General features: G+C 36.4%; 1 protein-coding gene across 1 annotated transcript in view; it reads left to right on the forward strand.

Moving 5' to 3' along the window:
- LOC150101451 (amino acid transporter heavy chain SLC3A1-like) overlaps nucleotides 1–17569 on the forward strand; it is a 37719-nt gene extending 20150 nt beyond the window's left edge. Inside the window, exon 4 of the mRNA XM_090400798.1 lies at nucleotides 17087–17569. Coding sequence (XP_090256924.1) covers nucleotides 17087–17569 — 483 coding nt within the window. The remainder of the gene's footprint in view (nucleotides 1–17086) is intronic.
- Nucleotides 17570–22372: the final 4803 nt, after the last annotated feature.

Below are 22372 nucleotides of genomic sequence, written 5' to 3' on the forward strand. Positions count from 1 at the left end.
CCTTCTCTTTCCAATTGGCTTATATTTTAGTATTTGTTTAGGGTGTTGGCCATTCGGTTTACATGTTCGATTCATTTTTGTTTATAATTGTTTAGTTTTTCTTTTACTGATTTTGTTTTTAGTGTCTTCGTTCCTTTTTTGATCAAATAATGTGTATTTTGTAGTTCTTCTCATAAATCCCATTTCACTTGTTTTTATTCTTTGTTTATTGCCCAAATTTCACTGCCATATAATAATGTGGGCACTGCTAAAGTATTTTATATTTTCAACACTCAAACAACAAAAAAAAAACGAACGCTACAAGACAGTTCATGACAAAAACACACCTTAAAAGTGTTGGCAATGATAATATGGGATGATTTTAAGTTTTAAATAATATGCCTGCTTCATTTGGGAAAATGCTCTGTTAAGGGTGAAAGTTCGAATCCCGCGTCAGGCTAGCATGTTTATGAAATCTTACTCTGGATAAGACTGTATAGGTCCTTGAGTTTGTAAGGTTTGTCTTTAAGAAATCCTAAATGTAATTCGATTCATTCAACTGTAACAAATAGCTCAATGAATATCGTCATAAGTACATAATTTGTTGTACGCATGCGTAAAAGTATATCAGTGTCATAAATCATTAGCAACTTCAGTAAAACATGCCAGTACTTCGTGCTTTAACTGAAGGGGGTATTGTCATTTTTTTTTTTGTAACAAATTCATTTTACGTAATGAATAAAAAAAATCGTTTAGTGAATGTAATGTCGCTCTTTTACTCTAAGCCACGTTTCCATTAAACAGATGAATTGTCTCTTACATCTACCAACCCACCCTGCATTCTGATTTGGATTCTTCCAATAGATTACGTAATAAATGCATCACATTAGCCCGCGTCAAGGCAAAACGATCCAGGTCTTTACCAGAATTAATACGTTGAACGAAATGAAGTCGGAATAGCACCATCCCGTGGTAAATCATCTGATGTAGACTAATTATAGCGAAGGAGTTCGAGCACACAAAAATGGATGAGTACACATAATTCACTGTGTAACCTTGCCAGAAATGAGTTTTGTATCGATATTACCTCCCCTCAGGAGGAGGAGGGGAAAAGGCGATTACTTTCTCCCGACTCTGGTTTTTTCCGTTGTGCGAGTTTCTCTCTCTCCTTCATTCGCCGTAATGACCTTTGATTCTTTTTTCCCCAACACCCTTGTTGTGTATACTAATAAAAACTTTCGTCGTGGGTAGCCACGGAGTGAAACTAACTAGCAATGTTGACTTCGTTATGTTCGTCGACCAATCTCCATCATTGGGAGGGAAAGACGGGGGAGCCTGCTGCGCCAAAAGGGATCGATTAATCCCGTCTACTTCACTCGTACATACGAATCAGAATGGCACCGGAAAAACTAGCGGCGTTTAGATGATCACTAGGGAGTTGGTCAGTACGGAGTAAGCCTTCGTGACGAAGTGGCTTGCGGTAGTACTGTGAAGAAGTAGTCATTTGACAGTTTATGTGAGGTAACTAGCTCTTATATGAGGAACGAAAACAGGCTACAGATGGTATTGATACTTCATTGTCAATAAAAGCAAACTTTTTCAATTAATTCACAGTTAATCTATCGAATTCTGCGTAAAAAAAAGACAATGAAAACTACTCCATTCAATGAAAAGTACAGCCTTTCGTTTGTCTGAATTTAACAAGGATTAAAACAACCAATATGGCGTTTTCATTGTTATAGGAATATCGTCTGCTACCGTATAATTCTAAGCCTAAACGACTATTATATATATGGTAATGATTGTTAATCCATTGTTATATAACTCTTTTTGTTCTTTCCTTTTTATGTAAATCTAAATAAACATTACTGATACTAACTCATACTCGTGTAGAGAAAGTAAATTTAAATTTCTCATTACGTAAGCTCTTTTAACTAAATTGGTATAAACGGCTTTTCATTCTACACAACAAAAGCTGGAAACATTGGTCGGCATGCTAATTAGATTCTATTGTCTAAGTATCTTGAGAATTAAAGCAATGTTTTACACGCACCTAGGTCAACGAACAGCACAAAGGCAGACCTACAATTAATTATGCAGTTTGGTAAACAGCAGAGAGTTGGGAAAAATTGACCTTGGAGTCATTTGACGAGTTTAATTAGTTGATTGTATATGAAGTAATTAAAGACAGTGGAGGGAAGATGAGAAACTACCACCTGAAAAAAAAAGAGGTGCATTTGTTTTGTTTTAGATCACATTTTTATTTCTTTGTTCGAAACATTCCACGCACGTCTGGGCTCCTGTTGCAAGACACACATCGGACCATCCACCATCTATCAGGCTGGGTGCGTGTCATATATAAACGAAGAATGAAGGTAAGAAATATTCCTTTCTCGGTCTAGCATGACGGCAGATTCGTAGGCTATAACCCTCACCTCTTATCTCTGTTCCCATTTCCCTTCTTCCAAATGGGAGACTCGTCATTTATCAACGTAGGTTGAAACGAGTTTGAGAAAGCAAGCGATATTTGGAAACAACCAAGACCATTTTGTTGTACCATTTCTTGTGAGTTCTGCTGTAAGAATTGGGACCTGTAAACAGTATTGGGTTCGAAATTCATTTTTCTTATCAAATATAATCCACTTCGTATTTGGCGCTTTATAGGAAAAATCATCCTCCTGTTTATAGTTTTCTTTCTTTTAAAATTTGAAGTCATGAGACTTATGCAATTGTTATATTTGTAGAGCAGTCTGTTGTCCAAGAAATGCATCAGATTCGTTCTTTATTCCTAATTGCTGGCTCACACATTGTAGGTGATTTATTCTTTATTCCTAATTGCTGCATTGTTGTAGGTATTGTTACATATAGTGATTGTGTGCACATAATTCCACTTCCGTATATCAGACAGGATAACCCACCTTTAAAAAAAAAAAAAAAAAAAAAAAAAAACTTAAGATTCTTCGCAAAGTACACGAGATTCTAACCTAGTATGTCACTTCTTTGTAATATATTACGATATAATACTATATCGTTACTATAGAAAAACTTGAAACATTGAAGCACATCACGAACGGAGTTGTGTGATGTCTGCAGTGCGGGTTTTTAACATCCACATAATAAAACTCCAATGCTTTGAGCTGTTTAATGCAGTCTTGAATATATTATGAACCAGTATGCGTTTTTGTTTCCTCCAAAACAAAAAATCTCTACGATGTGGCTGATGGAAAGGCCACACTCTCACACACTACCGCTAGTATGCGAAAACCTCTTTTTATTCCTAAGCTTTCTTACAAGAAAACGGAGAATACGTTAAATGTGGATGATAGCTATCAAATTGTGCACTTTTTTTCACCATCCGTAGTTCCTTCAAAAATTATCGAATATTCAACCTACTAATTTAATCATTCTGGGAAATTTGACAGGAAAATGGCAAACAGTAGATCCCCCTCCCACACACACACATTATTCAGGAGCGTTGAATCCCACTGAGGATAGGTACCCGCCTCTCACTTCCGAATTCTATTTCTCTAAACCACATTAGCGTTTCTTTACACTATTATTCTCGGATATATGCCCCACTCCCAACTGAAATATTTACCTCCTATTCTTTGGAACAGTGCTGTTTTTTTAAATCCCTTAAAAATTATATTTGAGAGGTTTTGATCCTGCACAGCACTTAGCTAATTATCATAGTGATGGCAAGGTGATTTATAATCATATGTTATTTCTCAAAGTAATTGGGACCTTCCTAAAGGGTTAACTCCTTAGTTTTGAATAGTTCCATTCGTAATGCAAAATCGTCGAAATGTTTATAAATATTTAAAATATATAACGAGCAATAAACATTAATTCAACACCCCACTGCATTTTGAGTTTGGGAATTTGCAAGTAGGTGAATACGAGCTATCTTCATTATATCTACTAGTCCATCCTATCCTAGGAGGGAGGGAGAGTTCCCCGGCTACCGAAGGGATTTACATCTAATTAATGCAACCGGATCGCCACTCCTTGCTGCATCCCCTAAGGACAGTATTTCTGACTGTGGTCCGTGTGTGTTCACGGGTTCGGTTTGCTTGTTCTGGGGAAGGAAAAAACCCGAGTTTCCGGGAGGAAAAAAAACCCTACGTCCGTATGAGATCCGCTAACTCGCCTTTAGTCGAAAGAGACCAGATCAAGGTTCCTCGCGTCTTAGACAAGCATCGAACCCGGGTTTTTCCGACCAAAGGACTGAATACGAGATATATCCGACCAGAAATGAGGTTTCGTTTCTCGTTTGATATACTTCAAAGCTGATAATGACACGTGTAGTTATATTGGATTTCATTATCAATACTGAAAAGTAGAATGTGTTTGAGAGGGGTTGTGTTTGTAATATCAGCTAATGGAATTTAAAAATCAATAGTCTGAGTTCACTGACATATCGCAACCTCTGTGAGATGTTAATCGAAATCATCGATTAAATATTGTTGCATTTCGGCTATCTGCACCTCAGAACTTGGTGTTAAATATTGATCATTATAAAATCAAAACATACTAATGAATAAAATAAAATAAAAACTAAAAAATTATATTATACTCCATAAAAATGTTACCTGACTATTTACTGTGCTTTGTTAGGATAAATACAGATATATTATAATTACTATACAGGCATCTCCATGTGAGAGGTCTGCTTAAAAACATTAATGAATAATTATCGACACTTGTACATTACTGTTATATTTTGCCTTGAAATGGTTCACCTACAAACTACACACAACTGACTCTGGCAATCTAAATAACTATCTGAAAAGTTTCTGAATAAGTTTTGTTACTGAATAATGATACGAACGAAATGTGCCAAAGCTCTATATCAGGTTTATTAACCACAGCAATATTCCAATTAATAAGTTTATAAAAATGCCTTATCCTTATAAGGACTGGCTTAAAGGGGCTAAGCAAGAATGCTTTTCATCTTCCCCGTTATCTGTAGAGGACAGTGTAGTGATAAGGTGTTATTGAGCTATTAAAGCTCTGATCATGGCAGGAGGATAACAGCAATAGCCGAGCCTCAGTTCATTGGCTACAGCATTGCCATCCGTTACCCTCCAAGGGTATTGGATTGAATGAATCAATCACCGCATCTCATGGTCGATTGATTCTTATAAAAATGCAAACATATAGTCATATAATTATAATATTGTTGTATTATATATTTAGAGGTGTATAATAAACGCTTCTAATTTAAAATAGAATTAATTATTCAACCAGAGAAAAGAAAATTATATAATAGAGTATAATATATGCCATTATTTCTTATAGAAATAGTGACTTTTGTTTGTATTTTTAAAGTAATTTATGTTAAAGAATGTATGAAAACATATGAGAAGAAAACCAGCATGGAAAATTATCCTCCATCAGCTACACTCCCAGTGGCAATTCTTGTTTGAATCATGTAGCATGCTTGCAAGACATCATTATAATCAAACTATCCGTCAAAACTTAGAGAAATGTAATATAATCATTGTGCCCTTCACTTGCAAAATCATATGATCAGGACAGTGAGTGATTCGCTGTTGTCTAATAATATTCTCTATTATTCAATGTCGAACCCGCAGCTATACCTTTCATCAATAAAAATATTGTGCAAATAAAACATTCATTTGACTCAATTTCCAAAAAGAAGCTCATTTTGAAAATTTAAATATTAGAATGCAGATAATATCTTATACACCATAAAAAGAATTACAAATATAAAAATTAAGTTTATTCCGGATTTATTTTAAACCATAGTAATGGGAGTAATTATAAATACGGTAATGGGAGTTTCTATTCAAGAAATTGCCATGCCAGTAATAGTGAAGTATTATCAGGCTTCTTGCCAAGTGTTCGCAATTTAATTTTCATCATAAAGAAAGTCCGCCAGAGTCAACACTATCCGAGTGAGGCACTCTTTTACCGTATTGTTCTGTTTAATTTCGGTTGTCAAGCGAATTTTTCCTTCCTTAGAGTTATTTTCTGGGTTAGATGGAAGTTCTGTTTAAGAAATATCAAGCATAAAACTCTGCTTAGAAAGCTGTGTGAAGAATTTTTAAAACCACCTTAAAAGGGCTCTTTTATATCGAAGAAAAAAATAATTAAAAAAACATCACTGTTTACAGCTACTTACACTGCCTTCGTAACACGCCTTAGTCATTTCAAAGTCGCTTTAACACGCTAATTTTAATAAAACATTCACCTCTTGAAAGCATTTAAACAAGGCCTCTCACACAGGCAGACAAACAGAATATGCTGAAGGAAAAAGTTGGCGGTATTCCAAAAGACTGTGGAATAAGTCTGCATATAAGAAGGCTGTCTTTGTGTGTGTGTGTGGTTTACAAAGTCGAAAACCAAACAATCTAATTTGGCCTAGTTCTGTTGAATATTGCGAATGAAATATAAATTCAGTATATATAAAACATATATAGGTAGATTTAAGGTTTATGTACGATGCATAAGCATGGAATTTTATTTTAAGTTTAAAAAGATCCATCTGAATCTGAACGTCCCCCAAAACTAATATTTCAAACAATCGCAATTATAATTTTAAAATAGTCACAATAAAATCTGAATTATCTGTATACACATCTCGTACGCAACTATATATATTCACTGTAGCCTAAATAAATAAAATTTAAATGGGGGGGGGGGGATGGATTCAGTCTGACTCTTCATCTGATTGAAGAAAATCTGTGTGGATGGATTGTTATTGAGCTAAAAGCTCTAATCATAGCTGGGTAACGGCAATAGCCAAGCCTCAGTTAAAACTTCATTGACTACTGTATAAGTAAAGCCATCTCTAAAAATAAGGACAATCCCTAGACCACTCAATAGTGGCCGAAAGCCCGTGCAACTCGGAGTTGGCTCCACTCAGTGACGGGCTTCCCCACCACAGAGCAGAACCGCTCATATTCCAGGGAAAATGCATCCACCGACACAATCTCTCACCGGGGAACACCCTCCTCGGAGACTCAAACTGCTCTCTCAGGCGAACCCCCCCCCCCTCACCGGGAGCAAACCTAAGAGAGCGAAACTCGGCGTCCCTGGGGGTAACAGCAATAGCCGAGATTCAGTTAAAACTTCATTGGCTACAGCATTGCCATTCATTACCCTGGATCTCCTAAATAAAAGTACTTAAAAGGACTGGCTTAAAGGGGCGAAGCAAGAATGCTTTTCATCTTCCCCGTTATCTGTAGAGGACAGTGTAGGGATAAGGTGTTATTGAGCTATTAAAGTTCTGATCATGGCAGGAGGGTAACAGCAATAGCCGAGCCTCAGTTAGAACTTCATTGGCTACAGCATTGCCATCCATTACCCTCCAAGGGTATTGGATTGAATGAATCAACCACCGACTGTTTAAGTAAAGGTGACATCTCAAAAAATCGGACGATCTCTAGTCCACTCCATGGTGGGCGAAAGACCGTCCATGTTTCAGCGTTGGTTCCACTCAGTGACGGGCTCCCCGACCACCGAGCAGAACCGCTCAAATTCCGAAGAAAATAATTCACCGACAAAGCCACTCACCGGGCCGTGCCGGAGAACACTTTCTCCGGAGACTCAAATTGTTCCCTTAAGGCCTTAAGAGAACAAACTGTCGAAACTCATCACCCAAGGGGGTAACAGCAACAGCCAAACCTCAGTTAAACTTCACTGGTACAGCATTGCCATCCATTACCTCCAAGGGCATTAATCAACCACCGTATGTTTAAGTAAAGGTGATATCTGAAAAATATCGGACGATCTCTAGGCCACTCATTCGTGGGCGAAAGACCGTCCAAATCTCCGCGTTGGTTCTACTCAGTGAAATTCGACCACCGAGCAGAACCGCTCATTCTGAAGAAAATAATTCACCGGCAAGTACCCCTCAGTGGGCCGTGCCGGAGAACACTTCCCCGGTGACTCAATTGCTCCCTTAGGGCAAAACCCAAGAGAGCGAACTCATTAACCCAGGATAACAGCAACAGCCGAACCTCAGTTAAACTTCATTGGTTCAGCATTGCCATCCGTTACCTTATATGGGCATCTGATATAAAATCAACCACTGCATCTCACAGTCGATTGATTCCTTCGAATTAAAAGTGATTCCTTATAGTCCTTATAAGGACTGGCTTAAAGGGGCGAAGCAAGAATGCTTTTCATATTCCCCGTTATCTGTAGCGGACAGTGTAGGGATAAGGTTATTGAGCTATTATTAAAGCTCTGATCATGGCAGAAGGGTAACAGCAATAGCCGAGCCTCAGTTAGAGCTTCATTAGCTACAGCATTGCTATCCATTACCCTCCAAGGGTATTGGATTGATGAATCAATCACCGCATCTCACGGTCGATTGATTCCTTCATCACCGCCTAAAAGTGATTCAAGTGATTCCTCATTTTTCAAGTGATTCCTCATTTTTAACGATTATTGGAATAATTTTCTGCAGTGTCCAAGTAAAGTTAATGAATTGCATCTTATTTTATACCTGAAATCAACAAAATGAAAGAAATAATTTAAAATATTAAGAAAAATTACTCTGAACAAACTGACAATTAATATGCAGGATAAAATTAAAATGAAATGAAAATCATGCAAATTACAACCCGATGTTATAATAAACTATCATGAGAAAAATAATGCATGCAAATTAAAAATATAAGCAAAACAGTTTTTATTAAGTTAATATAAATGCACTTAATATGAATGATATTTCAGATGAAATATATTCGCAGTTAAAATTCACTTGTCCGAAATGAACACAGAAATATATAATGAAGTCAATGGACGGTAGCAGCACAGTTAGGAAGGTCTAGTTTTTCATAGGCCATGCCTTGGGTAGATCGATCGTTGCAGGAGACAAAAACTACTTTCCATGTCTTGCTGCACTCCCTTCTTGTTCCTTTATCGTAATCCGTTTATCCAGCTGAAATGTGTTCGTCTCCAGAGTCTGTCGCTGTATCCCTGTTCTCCACTTCTATGATAGGTTGTCTCAACTCTCAATACTTGTCGGAACTAATGGTATGAGATTTTCACCGTGAGGACAAAAATGGTTATTGAGTGCTTCCAATAGGGAAAGGGTTTTTTTTTTCCCTTTCTGATGTCTTCAAATACTTTTCTTTACCTTCTTTTCAAGATAGCACCATTAAAGTGAAATAGCACTTTTGGGGAGCCGCAAAGAACGGATTTATATATCATTTTTTATTCTTTTTTTTTAAATATTTCTCATGTTGAAGTAAAATAGACTACGTGAAATACAAATGAGCACAAGAAAATAATTCTTCTATTTGATAATAACCCGATTTAAGTTATATATTAAACTTTTTCCCGTTTTTTAGTTTGAGTACGTTTTGTTTTTATTTATCTCGCAGAAAAAATATATTTCTTTAAATTTTTAAAATAAATTATTTCATAAAAGTTTTTAATATTCTAATTTATTTTTCAAAATAATATTGAAGTATTATTTTATTTTTTCAATAATTCCTTTAAAGATAACTAACAGTGCGTTATATCGTACTTCTCATTATCCTTGTTTATTTTTTGCTATATGAACATATCTTATTTAAACCGACTGCCGATGCAAGCACATTTTTCGACGTAAATAATCAAAACTCAATTAAAATTTTGGTACTGAAAGTTATGGATTTTCCTCGAGTCATTCTATGCATTTAGATCGATTCGATTACTAATAAAATTTATTTTACTACTTTTTTTTATTTATAATAATAATCTAAAAGTATTATTAAATTATACACTATTTATATTTATTTAGAAAACAAAAACCAGAATGGAATGTTCTTTGGTGTTTATTCGTAGATGTTGCATGCCTGTGATATCAATGGTATTACAATTTTAATAAGCACTTCGCATCCATGATAACTTGAACGTCTATAGACGTCTTGGCAGGTAGCGTGGTTTATTTCAACTCATTGGAGATTTCTCCTGTATGTATGTATATCTTTAATATTGCAACTCATTTGAGATTTCGCTTGTATACAGAAGTATACCAACCAAATATGTGTACACTTTCAGCACTTTGGTGTGACAGTTATTGAGAAGAATAATTCGATTGCATTTTTATTTTTTAAAAATCATTGTATTATTAATAAAATAAACGGAATTAGTTATTTTAACTTTTCCATACTTTATGCATAGCTGAGAGAGTCAAGCGACTTTGTTTGAGCTGAAGGCCACCAGAAAAATATATAACAATTAATTTGTGATAACTTTTGTAATTAATATTTTGCTATTTTAATTATATGAAGAAAATATGTACAGCTGCCTAAAGAACTATTTACACACTTAGGAAAATCTACGTATAAATTGAGGGAAAGTGACTTTCTAAAGTGCTTTTCTCGTTAAAATAATTATTTTAAGTAATTTTCCTTCAATTTATTCGTTTGTTTTATCTTTCTCGGTAACAACAGAAACTTCATAATGGATTCAATGTCAGCGTTTACTACGTTTCTTGAACGATTCAGATGTAGGCATTCCTTCTCCCCGCACTCAAAACAGACCAATCGGCCGGAGAACACATGCAGTCAAACATTATCCTCATAGCCTTAGTTGCTTCTACCTTGATTCCAATTAGGACGACGAATTTGTTTAAATTAAACGAAAAGGACTGAAGCTCTAAAGAATTTCCGTACGTTGGGGATATGATCCTAGTACCAACCAGGAATGTAATCCTTACTTTAACATATCGAAAGTCCTCCCCAATATCAGTGGAGGGGTGAATGCAGGGTATCCCAACTGCTCGTCAGGCTCTACATCTCGAACTTTTCCCCTCAAGTGTCAGAAATATGGTCGTGCTTAGATCGCTCTCTGTGATGGTTTTATCTTTGCAGATGCGGCAATATCGAGCATGGAAATAAATACCAAAATGCACTAATTGCGAGCTTACTCCCAAGCATGCTAAAAGGACGAAATGAAATTCAAAAGATCAAGAACAAAACATAGCATGCTACATAAGGAAGCCAAGATAAAGTATACCACAACATGTGGTGGAAACATACCTCTTAGGTGTCCTCACAATTATATAATACTTGAGCAGTATGATTTACCGTCTCCATACAGCGAATGAGAGGGGGAAAATGAATACGGCCTCACACCATATTCATTATTTTCTGACTTTCTCTTAAAACGCATCGAAAATGATTCATTACATTAAAAAGCTACTTGCGAAAGATAATGGAATGGACTTCGAAGAATTAAGGAGTTCTCTTGAGCTCCCTATCGCTACTGAAGAGAGTTCGAGATGCCTCGATGAATACCTCCCCCAGTGGAAAACAAAACCATTGTCCCGAATGGAGTTGAATTTGACATCATGGCTATTGTTTTCTGAGGAGGAAGAGACGAATCCAGGCCATCCCATAACTCCCAAAAAAGGAAACATTCGAGACCGATAAAACCAAAACTGAACAAATTCCTAAGTCATGTGGATCCACTAGAAATAACGAAAGCATTCCTGCAACGAAACTGTCGCGGATTCCGTCAGAATATGGACAGCATCGGGGTCCCTGTGTAGAAGTACAAGCCAGTATGCCTTTGTCTACAAAAGATATACTCAAAAGTGAAGATCGTAGATGATGAAATGCTACTATCATCCGAAAGGACAAGTTACGGGAAGAAACCTGCCTGTGGAAGAGTTGACATCCAAACCTATCCCATTCCAACCAGTCTCTCTTGACACTAATATAGAATTTTCCTTCTGCTTCTCAGTAGGAGAATTTTATGCTGAATCTACTTAGCAGTCAGACAGATATATCTCGGGACGATCTCATAATGCAATTGTCACCCCTATACTTATAATGGAAGATTTAAACAACCACGACAGTTCTGTAAGGTGGTGCACATCCCAATATATGTCGTGGGGTGTATGCTCGACAACAATCTGTCCCCTTAAATACAGGACACAATATCTTCCATATGCCTAACCGAACATCAAGGCCATCGATTTAACAATTTGTTTAGCTTATCGTTTCCAAATGTTGAAACGGAAAAACTGACTACTTATACGGAAGGTTTTTTTTTTTTTTTTTTTTTTTTTTTTTTTTTTTTTACATGGGTAACCAATGTGTTCAGTCACAAAATACCGAAGAGGAATCGAATGTTTCATCTTCTGTCTTCTTAGCGAATTATTTCTATCTTATGTTTTTAAGATTATTTTTTTAAAATCTATCAAACTACATATATACACTGCTTGGAAAGAAGTGAACGGACACCCTCATGGGAAAGATGCATCGTGCTGTGTAAGGAGTCATATTTGTAGCCGGTATAAATTGGAGGGAATATGATGCTCTGAAGTAAGCGCAACTATGTGTGTGTGGAGGGGGGGGGAAGGTTGCGAGAAAGGAACTGACGGGGTTTGAAAGAGGCGTTCTGATAGGATGTCATGTTGCAGGCCTATCTGTTTGACAACTTGACAAATTGGGCCATCCCAGGTCAACAGTGATACCATACTGAGATGGAAACGCAAGGATTCAACTACAAGTTCTACCGCAGTGGACGACCCGCCACACTCACCGAACGTGATAGCAGGGTGCTACGAAAAAGATAATATGTGAAAACCGCCATTCGTCCACGGACAAGTTGAATGCGGAGCTCTACGCATCGACTGGAACAAGAATCTGCACTAAAATATTCAGAATCAAGGCTCATAGCATGGGTTTCCATAGGAGGACTGCAATATGCAAGCCCACATACCTCGAACCAAACATGCAGCATCACATTCTTTGGTCAAAACAGCGTGTAAAGCGGAAGCTTGGAAAGGTGTTATGGAGCGACGAATCACGCTACATCCTCTACCGAGCAGATGGACGGGTGCTCGGTGAATGTTAGAGTACTTAACTCTATGGAATTCGGAGGTGGCGGTGTGGTATGGTCCTGTTTGGCCTCTGATTTCTATGGTGCCACTAACATTGAACTTCGTGAGGTATCTGAACATTCTGGACAATGCAATGTTTCCTACTTTGTGACGTTTCTACGGAACTGCCCAGTGTCTCTTTAAACAAGACAATGAATGCACCGTGTCACAAAGCTGCTGCCGTAACTGCGTGGTCTGTGGACATGAACATTACCACACTTGACTGGCCTCCACAGAGCACTGATCTCAATCCTATTGAACATGATTTTACTGATACACACTTAAATGTTTAGATACAAACCACATTCTTAAATCTCTCACACAGTATTTTATTCTTTGAAGCATTGAGGACATTATAGCCATAGATGCTGATGCGCCATTAAAATCGAAAACTCGAAGGAGCAAAGCTTAGCAAAATTTTTTCCTGTTTTATTTCCAAACTCACGCTTCCTTACTAGAAATATTCAAGTTCCAACTATGTAGTCTTTCATGGTAGTGTCCATTCTTCGTCAATTTTAGATCGAACCTGAACTCTGACACACTAAAAATGTTGTCTGTTTTGTTAATAAAAATACAGAAAAAAAAACAAAAACATAAATTTTTATATTACAAGTGAGAGATTACTAAGACTTATTTTTAAGATCGCCTATTTAGCTCTTGACCACGCAAACTAGCACGTGGTAGATTTGAGCAGAAGTACCGTTGCCATAGTAACGCGGAAGCATACTGTATAGTCCTAACAGTGAAGTAAACAATTTTATTTTATACAGAAGAACATTCAGCTCTAGCGCATAGCTCTTCTCCACTGTTGAATCGAACTACATTAGAATCGAATACGTAAGATGTGGCATAAGATAGTCTAAGTAAATGAAACGCATCATGCTAAGTGTTCTGAAAATATTTCTACTCGTTTATTGAAACCAAAGAGCATCATCTTAGTTGTTGCGTTTTTTTATGTTGCAAATGCTTACTTTCTGCGAATGATCACAAGTTATCCACTAATGATAACTTTCGAACTTGGACCTTGGAACCAGGAGCTTACAGTTGTTGATAAATTGAGGTTTCTTTCAATGAATGGGTTACTTAGTTCCGTTTCGTTCTGAACAAAAATCCCTTCTCCTTTGTCTCCAACTTCAAAGCGCTTGAAAATCAGTTTTATGTAAGTCACGCATTCAATTGAAAGCATGCGCAATGACCTTGTTGGCTTCATCTGTTCTTGTTCATCGCTTGATGTAAGTCAGTGAAGGGATTGTAAAGATAAATGATCGCACATTAAACCATCACAACTTTAAGTCAAACTCCCACCTTTTGGATGTATTGCAGATATTAACTTCGCGTGTCCCGTTACAATGTAGCAGTTAATTAAACGGAAGTTGACATGCAAATAACCACTTCCTGTCATACACCTTTAATGCATATGCGTGATAATACCGATGTTGAATAAGTTTCGCTGACACCTTTTCAGTTAAAGGCGATATGTTCCTATCAAAGAAGAAAATAAACTCAAGAGCACAGTTACAATACGCACTTACCGTATTTTGTTGTAAATATTAAAAGACGCAATTATATCGTTACTGGCATCTTTTCTCCACAAGTTCAAACAACAGAACGGATCAATAACAAAACAGACAGAAATGGTAATAGGATAAGAATGATGCAGTTACTATTCCCGAAAGACTAATGTTACAAGAGAAACCCATGTTCTGTTCCAGCAATAGCCAGAACGGATATGACATCATATCCGTTTCAGATAAATAATTTTAGAGTATTAGTGATAATGATCAATAGAGTAAAATAAATAAAATTCCAACATTTTAAATTGCGATTTCTTCATCGTAATTACTCTCTTCCCCAGAACCTGTTAGCAATCATCAATAGTCTTGTGCCAGCTATTGTGATGGCTGCCTTTCAATTTCTAAAAGTTGAGGTTTAACGGCCTTGCCTAGTAATTAAAACGAATGAGAGGACGGATGATAATTATTCTGTTTTGAAGATCTACTTCTCGTAATAAATATCCTAAAAAAATACGCCGTAATAATACTGGTTTATTAATTCTTTCACATTGAACATAAGCTTTGTTTCATTATTCTCGTTTTATTGTAGTAGGACGTATCTTGCATTATATAATAGATGTAAAATTGGGTTTTAGAGCTATAAAAAATAGTTTTCAGGGATCTAAATGGAGGTCAGCCTGTATACGTGGCTGGTATTTGCATGCTGAAGCAATTTTTCACTCCGTCGTAGACGGAGAAGCATTGTGTCTTGATCGGCTTAAGATGGTATTCTTTCTTGTTATACTGAAAGCGTGCAGTTGCTGAAATACCGTTCAGTAAAAGCCTTTCTCTGAACAATAACGAGTAGCTTAGACCTTCCGTGAGACCCCAGATAGTCAATAACGAACTCAATGAGTCATTCAACGCGGAAACTCCGACGCACTAATCTTCTCAAAAGCCGAATGTTGACTTAAACTCTGTCTGTACACTTGACCCGTGCATTCTGCCGTCAAAGAATCCCCTCGTGGGTGAAATGAACCCATTACGTCATCGATAATATTCACGCACCTGATGGCATTTAATAGTCCATAGCGAGAACGTCCCCACCCCATTGTGGCGTGCACCAGAACGGCTACTCTCCCCCCCCCACACACACTTAGTTCATTAAAAAGCCGTCGTATCACTCCCCTATAGCGACAGAGAACTTCGATAATTTATTTAAAGGCTCCTTCAAAGTGACAACATTAGAAAAAAAAAATAATGTCGCAATTTGCGATTCGTATAGGAGATTGCACCGCGTATATCATCAGCCTCCCCCCACCCCCATGACATTCACGCGCAGATAAAGGACCCTCTGAATCATTTCCTGCCATCCGTATAATGATAAATGCTACTTTATCCATAGCGTGGAGACAATAAAAGCGACTTCAGACACCCAACTCTTCCATTAGCAATCAACCATAAATCTCTCGGTCGTGTATGGTGCATAATCACGCGTGTATGCGCATGCGCACACATTAAATGGTTATGTTTTTAAGGCACACATTTAGAAATAGTCTAAGATTATGTGCTTACAGTTCGATGTCCCCACTTTTTTTTTTTATAGTCATTATTACTGACCTTTTTTTTTTTTTTTTTTTTTTAAAGGCGGGTTCCTGTCCCCACTCGTTTTGTTTTCATTAGTTTTTAAATCGAACACGTGACTAGTTTCACACCCTCTCGATATGTTTTTAAAATATCTTCTAATGGAAGTAATGTGACTAAAAGCAGCTCGTGATTTTTTTTTTTTTAGTTTTACTGCGGGTGGGGGAAATGATCGATTAAGCATCGTTTTCTGCTTCCTGTGCTTCTCTTTTGGCAACGTTTTTTTTCTTTTAAATAAATTTTCTATTTTTAATTGGTTTCTGCACTCTTGTATGCATGTGAATCTGATCTGCCGTGAATTTTAAGATTCTTATAAACTGGATAGCCGCCCTTAAAGGCACAAAATGGAATTTTCCTGACTAGATAATATATCCTATATCACTTTACTGCACGCATAGTGTTACTCCTAGTATTGTTTGAATTACTGAACTGACGATCTCCTAAGATACTTGGACAAAATATTTACTTGTTAAATAATTTAAGTACTGTGGTCACGTATATATATGTTTAAGTTAACATAAATATGTAGTTAACATTAATTTTAGAAGTCTGACACCACCTATCGAAAACAAAACAAAACATTGTTTTGAACAAAGAAAACAAAGCCAATTGTTGGTAATGAAGTGTCCCTTTTAATTTATCCGAGTAGGCTTAGAGATGCTAAATAAATGGAACTATATGGGCACCATTACCAAAAAAATAGCATCACAATCTTCAGAATTTAACGTACAAAGAGGATCTTCATTTTCTAGTGTGCAAGGATCAAAAGGAGTATATTGGAGGTGGTAGTTTTACTGAAGACAATGAAATTCATCTAGCTGCTGGCTGGCAGAATGGTTAACCTGTTGGCTCTTTCGACCTCCTGATGATATCACTACCCACTTTTAAACATCCATACTCTTGGTCTCCAGAGCAAGATTCCTGTTATCTCTAAAATCAAAAAACACCCTTTATAGGTCACATACTGTTTTGATTTTAATGAGATGATCTTCAAAACTAACAAATATTCTTATCACGAGATTTAATCATTACCTTAATTTTTTTTTTCAAAAAAAAATGATGTTTTAATAAAATGCGTTGAATAATTAACAAAAATTGCATTTTTGTTTTTCAGGTGTATCGAGGTGGACATCTTTGTCCCATGCAATGGACAGCAGCCTCCCAAGGAAATTTTACCACCGACAACTCTTTCCCTTGGCTTCCTCCTCATCCTAACTACCCTGGTGTCAACGTCGATAATATGACTGATCTAATTTCTTTAATAAGTCGATTGGTGACATTGAGAAATAGATCGCTTCCAATCGCCATGAATGGAGAAATCGATGATGACCTTGGAAGATCATTGAGGAAACGACCAAATTATCACGTGCACCAGCAGTTCCCTAGTATTATAGTTTTGGAAAGGTTTTATCATCGCCGACAACGCTTTTTATTGTGTCTCAATCTTGGCGAAGAGACAACTCAACTGCCAAACTTAAATGGAGTGTACCAGGTCAATGTTATAGTAGCAACATCTGGTGTCAACACGAGGACTGTTACTTTCACCGATCTTACCATAGATGCTGGAGAAGCATTCATAGGCATTGTAAATAGCTGAAGGATCTTCGTACAGAGTTAACAAAAACAGGTGCTTCCAAGAAAGAGTACTAAGGTTGTGAAGAATGATGATGCCAAAGCGATCCAAGGAACAAAAAGCAGAACAAGCTTACTGAGACACAATTGATGAGTTGTCTGCAATGTCGTCTATGTTCTTTGACGACCTTTATAATTCCGGCCCGTCCCTTGAAATTAAGAAGCATAATCCCCCCTCATATGTGCGTGTGTGTGAATTGAATGATCGTCCATTATAAGAGTTGACCTCCGTTCGTTTATCTTCTAATTTTACTATTTTGTCACTGACTACAACCCGTCCCTCGATGCCAAAGAATCGCTTCTTCAATACTCAACGCCATCTGAAGGAAAAGCCACGAAATTAAGTACTGATTCTCAACAAACAGGGAGGAACTAAGTATTCTCCAAACTAAACACGGAGCGTATATACATGAGGGATGAAGAAACTTCCTGATCCGTTAAAATTGCAGAAAGAGAAAGGTGCACTTTGCCAACAAATTCATTATACTTTGTAGTAATCCCATGATGATCATGGAGTGCACCGTGGTACTGTTGAATAAGGAGGAATTTAAACTTCCTACATCAAAATTATCAGTCTCACCTGTCATGATTACCCACCTTCCCAATACTAATGAAAATGCAATATACGAGAGGCTATTTTGTTCTCATTCCCCACCTACCTGGAGGACTCAACGTCCTCTTGACGAAAATTTTCCGTCCTCTACGCTATCTCCTAAGCCATCTTTTTTTGGTTGTTAGACATCCATACAGACTAGTGACATCAGGGAGCTTGCCTCTATTTGCTGACAGACCAACTTCTGCGGTTTTCATACGGATTTGACTACTCCGTTAAAACATCTGTTCCCCACTTTGAATGGATGTTTAAATATACTTATCCCCCCCCCCAAAAAAAACAACATTCTTCCTGTTCCATTCCTCATTTGATAAATACTAATTCAGCGTTCATGGAAGACTACAAATTCCTAATCTCAATTTTGTAAGTGTATTGTCATCTACATAAAATAAATAACATTTCATTGGTTATCGGATTTTCATTTGAAAATAACTAACTAACTATCTAATCCACTTTGTTTAAAAAAACATTAATAGCTAAATAGACCCATTGCCATATTTGAAAAAAAAAACAGCAGATTTATTAACTTTACTGTATCCTATTATTAGCTGATTTGGATGAATGTCTGTATGTGATAACATTTTTAACAGAGGTTTTATATATATATATATATATATATATATATATATATATACGATGTCAAACATAACCACTGATACTTCCACAGCTACATATCTTGTAAAAATAACTGCAGCGTTTTTTTTTCAGGGTTGATAACCTATTTCGTGAACCAGTCCTCAAGAAAAGTGTAGAATTTCAGAGTATGATCATATAATATATATATATATATATATATATATATAATATGATCATACGTGCTTTACGATGAATCTAAATTAGTCCAGTATTGATGAATCTAAATTAGTCCAGTATTTACTCTATATCGTTAGACAAATCTTTAACAAGAATCTTTATGAAGCTTTTAAACTAAACGCTTCATAAAGTGAGTTAGTTGGTTTCACGCAACATACAGCATTCATACACTGGACTTCATAGACCAAGTTGTTTCGGGGATAAATTAAAAAAAAACACACAAAATAGATATGAGCTTTAACTCTAAGACTATCCTAGCTGTACTCTTAAACATTTAGCTGGACGTTGCCAAGTATTGGCGATGTCAAACATAACCACTGATACTTCCACAGCTACATATCTTGTAAAAATAACTGCAGCGTTTTTTTTTCAGGGTTGATAACCTATTTCGTGATCCAGTCCTCAAGAAAAGTGTAGAATTTCAGAGTGCCTAAGTTATGCGTGAATTTTAAATCTGACAATCTTAAGGTTGACAGTGGCGATGTTTAATAGTGGTGCTGTCTCCTCCAGCATCTGATCGATTATTACCGATAAATAAGTAATTTCTAGGTGGTAGTTTATAAGCTGGATTGATATTAGCATACTTCCGTTAGCAATCGTAATGATTGGAGCTTTTTCCGGTTTGATTATGCCTTACAAGCAAATTTTGTGAGGATTGGTCTTGCGGAATTCAACAAGCTTTTCTTCCCAAATTGACGTTGTTGGGCTCAAGTGTTTCGAATCTGGTCGCTGCTAATACCACCACATATGGCACGAGCTAATTTCTCGGAGCAATTAGAGAGGTTTCGGTCCTGTACGTGTCATTACATCCTCAGATGGTAAGTCTTGTTTTCAGGTTCAGTGCGAACTGAGCACTTTCTTTGCAATTTGCATGTGGGATCGCCACAATTTTCCCGCTGCCAAATGCTGATTAAATTTTTTTGTAGGAGACGGTCAGTTTCTTCTCCAATGCCACTTGACCTAGATTTCTAAGTCCATTAGGACTTCTTTTGGAGTCTCTTCTTTTGAAGTTCATGACAGTCAGTGAACGTTTCGAGTTGGTTGCGAACACCATCTGTTTTTGGCTTTCAGAAAGCAAATCTTTGGGGATGTAATAGCAGTAGCCATTAATATCTGGCTGTAAGATGACAGAGCATCAAACTCTGCATTCTTATGGGCTATGCTTTCGCTTGTACTGGGGTACGATAGTCCCTTATTTTTTCCTGTTGACCTCTTAGAATTCGTCACGGTCTACTTCCTGATCTTGAAATGTTCCGGACGTGGATTGAAATGCTAACTGTAGTCGAATGCTTCGGCTATCTTTAGGTCCAAAGTATGCCGACGAGAAGTGATTTAGTGGCAACGTCTACCCTACTGAACCATTTGACCTCAAGTAATTCAAAATTTCGTAACAGGATGATAGCTGATCAAAGTTCCCTCAGAAGCTAAAGTCATCTATCAGAAACCACTGTCATCCACACGAACAAAACTCAATATTCCTCTAAGAATATATAAGTACCTGGAGGTAGGCTATTCGAAAAATAGATCAATATTAACTCAGAAAAACCGTTTTATACTATAACAAGTCAAGAAGACAACAAAATAGAAGCGACAAAATTATAGCCGATGAAATTGACTATTTTAAATAATTTTTTTCCCGGCTAGATGGTGAAGCAAGAATGCTTTTCATATTCTCCGTTATCGTAGAAGAAATGTATGGATAGGGCGTTATTGAGCTATAAGCTCTGGTCATCATGGCGGGGTAACGGCAATAGCCGAGCCTCAGTTAAAACTTCACTGGCTACAGCATTGCCATCTGTTACCCTCTGGATCGAATTCCAAATAAAAGGTAAATAGTCCTTATAAGGACTGGCTTAAAGGGGCGAAGCAAGAATGCTTTTCATCTTCCCCGTTATCTGTAGAGGACAGTGTAGGGATAAGGTGTTATTGAGCAATTAAAGCTCTGATCATGGCAGGAGGGTAGCAGCAATAGCCGAGCCTCAGAACTTCATTGGCTACCGCATTGCCATTACCCTCCAAGGGTATTGGATTGAATAAATCTCAATCACCGCATCTCACGGTCGATTGATCACCCATAAAATCCCCTCTCGAATCTTTCCTTAGTCCTTATCCTTATAAGGACTGGCTTAAAGGGGCGAAGCAAGAATGCTTTTCATCTTCCCCGTTATCTGTAGAGGACAGTGTAGGGATAGGCTGTTATTGAGCTATTAAAGCTCTGATCATGACAGGAGAGTAACAGCAATAGCTGAGCCTCAGTTAGAACTTCATTGGCTACAACATTGCCATCCATTACCCTCCTCGATTCTTTCCATAATTATGTTCTTGTTATAATTTTAAAATTATATTAATATAAATAAAAGGTATACTTTACATACCGTTTGGTTTGGTTCAAATTAAGAGACTGCTGTACAATATTTTGAAAGAACTTCATTTCTTATAAAACTTTCTTTAATATTTTATATAAAATAGTTACGTTTTTTAGAATAAATGCGAATTTTTTATTCTTAAACAATCTTAACTTTCTCATACATCATTCTAATGTAATGATTACTAATGACCATAAATCTATTCAACTGCTTTTAAATAAGCAAAAGATGATTTAAAAAAAAAAAAAAAAAAAAAAAAAAAAAAAAAAAAAAAAAATCAGTGTTTCCCAAACGTATTACAGAAATAAATACGAGTAAGTTCATATTCAACAATAAAAAGTCAATTTAGTGATTTTTGAACATTCTATTCTCTCAATAATTTCCTTTGCTATACGTGAATATCACGTGTGTAGAAATGCCGAGATTAATCGGAGTACAAAAAAAAGAATCTGCTGCTGCGTTCTCCATTGTTAAAAAAAAAACGTTTATAGTCATTTAAAAGTTTTAGTCTCTAATGAGAGAAAATGCAAACGAACGCAGTTATTTCAATTAAAAACTAAAATTTACGTTTAATTATGAGTGAATATTTATTAATAAAACCAAACATTTCTTTACACGCCATCAATTACATTCACCAAACGTATAGACAGAGATGTTATTTCCTAAAAAAAAAAAAAAAAACTAATTACAATTGTTTTTGTACAAAATAACGACGTGGGACTTATTTATGCATGTAATAGAAATATTTTTAAAAAATTCGAAACACTAACTCTAGTTGTTTTCAACACTAGAAGCCGTGCACAAAGCGAAATATCTTAATTATGTTTTAGCAATATTTTAACTAATTGATTTTTTGTTGTAATTGAAAACAAAATTTTATTTCAAATGTAAAGAAAAACCTAAGATTAAACAAGTTATTTCTGAAGAATACAAGATTTTTTTTCCACTATAGGAAAAAACAAAGTAAAGATAAGAT

The sequence above is a fragment of the Typopeltis vanoorti genome, chromosome 11 (assembly GCF_054136105.1).
Source record: "Typopeltis vanoorti isolate ZY-2024b chromosome 11, IOZ_Tvanoo_1.0, whole genome shotgun sequence".
Taxonomy (NCBI): Eukaryota; Metazoa; Arthropoda; class Arachnida; order Uropygi; family Thelyphonidae; genus Typopeltis; species Typopeltis vanoorti.